Below are 5396 nucleotides of genomic sequence, written 5' to 3' on the forward strand. Positions count from 1 at the left end.
CTGAAGAATTCTGTGCGATGTGAAAGCTTGCGAACCTAACCTTAAACGACCCCGTCAATGGCACAACTGGAATCCTTTCAGATCCTGGGATACCATGGGGACGATCTAAAAACCCATTCGAGTTCTGTAAGAGAAGGGGCAAGGTTCCAGGGGACTGTCGCACAAGGTTTTTGTTTTGCTGCAAATAAGACCTATCAAAGTGACAGATCTTTTATTGCAATATAAACCAGATGAATATATTAGGTTGTTTCAGTCTTGGCTTTGAATAACAGCAATGGTTTTCTGCGGCAAGTTTGTTGCAGAAAACGCAGCTGTTGCGCTTACAATCGGATTCCACCGCGCGGAAGCGCACGCCAGGAAAAACGGGTTAGAGATTTTAAGATGGTTTAAAATGGTTAGGTTTTAAAATGCCTGGAGGCCAGCGGGTAAGGGATCCAGCCCTAAACAGTCCCCACGATGCGCACCGCTTGCAAAGATCTCTCTCCCCGCTGATGCATTTGATCATCCGCAGATCCCTTCCTTGCGCGCGCGCCCCCCCCACTCCGCCCCCAAACTTCCCGCTGGGCTGCAAGACTACATCTCCCAGCAGGCCTTGCAGCGGAGTTATGTAAGTTTCTCCATGTAAGAGGGCAGGCGAGAGAGGGGAATTTCCCCCCTCCCCACCACCGCTTTTTTTTTTCCACCCCTCTCTTCGTCTTCCCCTCCTCCTCCTCTTCCTCCCGGACTGGATCTCCTCGCCCTCCCCCTTTGCACTTCGCGCGCACAGGTGCAAACAAGGCCCCGATCCCCCCTCCAACAGATCCAAAGCTCCAGCCTCGATTCCCGCCCCCCCCCACTTCCACCCCCGGCAGGCAAGGCCGCCATCCCGGGTCTGCTGCGCGGCGGCCAGACAGAGGGGCGCCAAGATGTCTTCGGTGCAGACGTCCCGCAGACAATGGTGCTACTTGTGCGACCTGCCCAAGATGCCGTGGGCCATGATCTGGGACTTCAGCGAGGCCGTGTGCCGCGGATGCGTCAATTTCGAAGGCGCCGACCGCATCGAGTTCCTCATCGAGACGGCCAGGCAGCTCAAGAGGAACCACGTCCTGCAAGAAGGGCGATCGCCGGGGCCACAGGGCTCCAAACACGCCAAGGAAGGCGCCGCCGCAGGGGCCCTGGAGAGATATGAGCGGGGACGCCTTTCAGGCAGCGGTGGAGGAGGAGGCGGTGACTACGCCCTCAGCCCCCGCCTGCCCAACGGCCTGGCACGTGCCTCCGACGAGGGCGAGGGCAGCCGGCAGAGCCCCACGGCCAGGAGGGCACTGATCGGCCCCGTGCCGCCCAGCCTGGTGCCCCAGGGGCTGATGGGAGCCCCCCAGGGGCTGCTGGCCGCCGTGTCGGGCCTGGGGGGCCGGCCGGCCTCTCTGGCCATGGCGTCGCCCATCCTGGGAGAGCTGGCCAAGCCGGCGAGGGCGGCCTACGCGGACTACGAGAAGGAGAAGCAGCGCAACGCCGAGTGCCTGGCTGAGCTGAACGAAGCCATGCGCGGGCGGGCCGAGGAGTGGCACGGCAAGCCCAAGGCGGTGCGTGAGCAGCTGCTGGCGCTGTACGGCTGCGCACCCTTCAACGTGCGCTTCAAGAAGGACCACGCGCTGGTGGGGAGGATCTTCGCCTTCGACGCCGCGCCCCGGCCCGGCTATGAGTACGAAATGAAGCTGTTCACAGAGTACCCGTGCGGCTCGGGCAGCGTCTACGCTGGGGTCCTCGGAGTGGCCAAGCAGATGTTCCAGGACTGCCTCAAGGACCCGGGCAAGGTCATCTCGTCCGGATACAAGTACCTGGAGTACGAGAAGCGCCACGGCACCGGAGACTGGCGCCTCCTCGGGGAGCTCTTCACCGAAGGCGTGCGCTTTTTCCGAGAGGCCCCGGCGCACGACGCCCTGCCCCAGCAGTTCCTGGACGGCAACTGCGCCATGCCGCCCAGTCTGTTGCTGAGGGCCGTGCCCCCGTCGCGGGCCGTCATGAGGAGGCGCAAGGCCTCTCCCGAGCCCGAGGGGGAGCTGGCTGGCAAGCTGACCGGTGAGGAGCAACAGCAGAGGCAGCACTGGCTGCCCCAGGGGTCGGGCGGCCTGTATCCAACGGGCATGGCCCACCTGCCTGCCTCAGCCAGCCAGGGGCCCTTGCCCGAAGGCTCCTTGCGGAACGACCCCTCGCCCATCACGGCCCTCAAGAACGTGGCCGACACCCTGGGGACCAAGGAAGCCAACCCGGTCCACTCCACCACCGCCCGGCAAAACAGCGCCAGCCCAGCGTCGCCCGCCGCCTCAGGGCAACACCGCCTGGTCCCGCGAAACGGCGAGCCGGGTCCAGCGACCACCACCTCCTCCTCTTCCTCCTCCGGGGCCCACTCTTCCGGGGGAGTTGAGCCCAGCGGTACGCAGAGCGCCCCCGATTCCTCGGGGGCTGCCAGCAGCGCCCCTCTGTGTTGCACCATCTGCCACGAGCGCCTGGAGGATACCCACTTTGTCCAGTGCCCCTCGGTGCCCGGGCACAAGTTCTGTTTCCCTTGCTCCCGGGATTTCATTAAAGCCCAGGGAGCCGCGGGAGAGGTGTATTGCCCCAGCGGCGAGAAGTGCCCCCTGGTGGGCTCCAACGTCCCCTGGGCCTTCATGCAGGGGGAGATCGCCACCATCTTAGCCGGAGACGTTAAAGTAAAAAAGGAGCGTGATCCCTGAATAGGGAGGGGGGCAGCCGCTGGGTCGTGGGATGCCTGCGCACCCTTTGAAACCCTCTCCCACCCGCCGTGGCAGTGACTGGAATTAGTAACTTATTCCCCGCCTGACACCCTCTTCAGCCAGCCGTGGACTGGGGCGATCATTGTACATAAATCTATTTTTTAAATAATATTTCCATAGCAAGCTTATATATGAAGCCACATCTATGTAACCTACTACGAGGGTCTGGGAAGGGCGGGGTGGGTGTTGATTTGCGGGGAGGGGGGGTCTCTTTAAACGGGAGGGCAGGGGGAAAGAATATGGCAGCGTCGGAATCGGGTGTCTTCGAAAGGGGTGGGGCAAATCGCACAGCAGTTGGGATCTCGTTGTTAATGTGTTTCAGGGACTTCCCCAGCCGCTAGGAGGCGAGTGCGAGTTCAGGACAGTCGGGGGGGCAGGGAGGGAGGCAGGACTCTGAGCAGCCACACTGCAAAGGGCTGAACCCGATTTTCAGGCATGTGGCAAGGTTGTGTGGTTGTCAGCTAAGGAGGTGGCATGGGAGCTAGGCATGCGCCTAGTGGGCGCCTGCGCCATCTCCCGCCTTACAAGCGAATCTCTGCTACCCGGTTATTGCTGGAGCACCTAGGAATTGCCACCAGACTCTCAGGCCAATGGTCCACTTAGCCTAGCACCTTGTTGCTGTCCACCAGAGGCTTCTGGGAAATTCACAAGCAGGGCATGAAGGCGAGAGCCTTAGGCCCCGGACTTGGTCTTCAGAGAGAGGCTGTTTGTAAAACACAGAGGGGGCATTTCAATTGCATGGAAGGGCAATCCTTCGGGAAGGGCCGTAGCTCACCAGCTTCAATCCCTGACAGCAGAGAAGCACTGCCAGTCCGTGTAGGCAGCATTGAGCCCTCTGGAATCAAGCCCCAAGCCAGGGTCTTTAGCCCATGCCTGGATAGGTGTGAAGATGGGTTTGTAGAAGTCCAAGTGTCCCAGCCAACACACACACACAACAGATCTCCACTGAAACACGTTCCCCTCTGGTGGATAGCCTGCTCTTCCTCTCGCTCCCGGACCAAACGGCCTTGCGACCCTGAAATCTTTGTGGGCGTCCTTTAATCCTGGGTGCTGTGCCCCATTCCCACCCCATCCCACCCACAAGTATCTCCACCAGCTCATCTGTTTCTTCCAGTGCCCCTCCTCCCTGGACATTGTGTATATAGGACAGTTTCTAAATCCGTGCAGTTTTACATAGAGTCCCAGATTTCTGTAACTAGCCAGTTTGGACACTTGTCTCATTCTGGGCAGGAATAGGGCGGGCAGGCGGGAGGCAGGAAAGCAATGTGGGAATCATATATTGGGGGGGTGGCAGGGTGTGGGGAGGTGGTCTAGAAAATTAGGGGGTGATCGGGAGAGATGGAAATGGAAGAAGTGCCTCTTGTGTAGATTTTTGTTGTTGTTGCTGGAGAGGGCGGAGGGTATTTTTTCATACCAAAAGATTTTAAGCATGCACACCAAAAATAAAAAAGAGCATTTTTTTTTAAAAGGCCGCTCAGGAGAGATCCCTGAATTGGCAAAGTGACAGAGTGACACACACACACCTGTTTGGATTTTAATTCCTAGCCCCAACTAAGATTAAAACATTGCAGAGACTGGGCAGTATTCTCCTGAGCAGATTATGGGGGTCTGTGTTCCATAGAAAGGTGGTCCTACATCCGTGAGTTTTCATGGGAGGGTTGGCCAGCACCCACCGGTATATGACTTAAGGTGCCGTGAAGCTAACTGGTTTTATATCAGTTTCATTCATGGGCAGATGGTTCTGCCAACATTGTATGTGTGTTGCAATCATGATTTTTTTTTTTGGGGGGGGGGGGAGAAGCAGAGAGGACAGGGGCAGTTTGGATTCCCACATTTAAGACCGCGGAGAGGGGGAAGAGAGAATGTTAAAATTTGTTTTTTATTTGTATTTCTTTTACTCGTCTCTGTCAATAAACTTGATTATCTTTTTTTTCCCATTTACTACTACCACTGTTCTTGGTTATTTCACATACTGTGTGTGTTGGCAGCGTATTCTGCTAAAATATAATAATCCAAAGGTCCCGTTTGCACTATAGACTTTAAAGCAGTATCATACCACTTTAAGCAGTCATGGCTTCTTCCAAAGGATTCTGGGAGCTGTAGTTGGTTAAGGGTGACTGTTTAAGCCATGCATAGGCAAACTCCGGCCCTCCACATGTTTGGGACTACAATTCCCATCATCCCTAGCTAGCAAGACCAGTGGTCAGGGGTGATGGGAATTGTAGTCCAAAAACAGCTGATGGACCCAAAAGGTCAACTCGAGCACCAGGACAAATGGAGAATTTCTGCGACACACCTACTTTTATTTATTTCTTTGGCAATCACTTATAGCCAAGTAAGATTGTCTTCCATAAACACGGTTTTAACAGGGAGTCCATAAGTGACTGTGGAGGCCGATTCTGGATCCACACGTCCTTCCATGGTGGGGATGTAGGTTTCCGGGCGGGAGTTGATCATGGTGAGGGTTTGCCAAGCGAGCCTTCCTATTAGCACGTTTCTCCCTTGCGTCCTGAGTTTGAGTGTCTTCAAAGCCCATGACACCTTTCATAGAATCATAGAATCATAGAGTTGGAATAGACCACAAGGGCCATCGAGTCCAACCCCCTGCCAAGCAGGAAACAC

At 56.7% G+C, this 5396-nt stretch overlaps 1 protein-coding gene across 1 annotated transcript; it reads left to right on the top strand.

The window, feature by feature from the left end:
* The first annotated feature begins 562 nt into the window (after positions 1–562).
* On the top strand, positions 563–4715 carry IRF2BP1 (interferon regulatory factor 2 binding protein 1). The gene has a single exon (XM_081018440.1). The coding sequence runs from the start codon at positions 906–908 to the stop codon at positions 2712–2714; it is 1809 nt and encodes a 602-aa protein (XP_080874566.1). The 5' UTR covers positions 563–905; the 3' UTR covers positions 2715–4715.
* The last annotated feature ends 681 nt before the right edge of the window (positions 4716–5396 follow it).

The sequence above is a fragment of the Podarcis pityusensis genome (genome assembly GCF_964106645.2).
Source record: "Podarcis pityusensis genome assembly, chromosome: 8".
In the NCBI taxonomy this organism is placed as follows: domain Eukaryota; kingdom Metazoa; phylum Chordata; class Lepidosauria; order Squamata; family Lacertidae; genus Podarcis; species Podarcis pityusensis.

What these genes read in the sequence shown, in the direction of transcription:
- IRF2BP1 (XM_081018440.1), top strand. Translation starts at nt 906, where the DNA reads ATGTCTTCGGTGCAGACGTCCCGCAGACAATGGTGCTACTTGTGCGAC.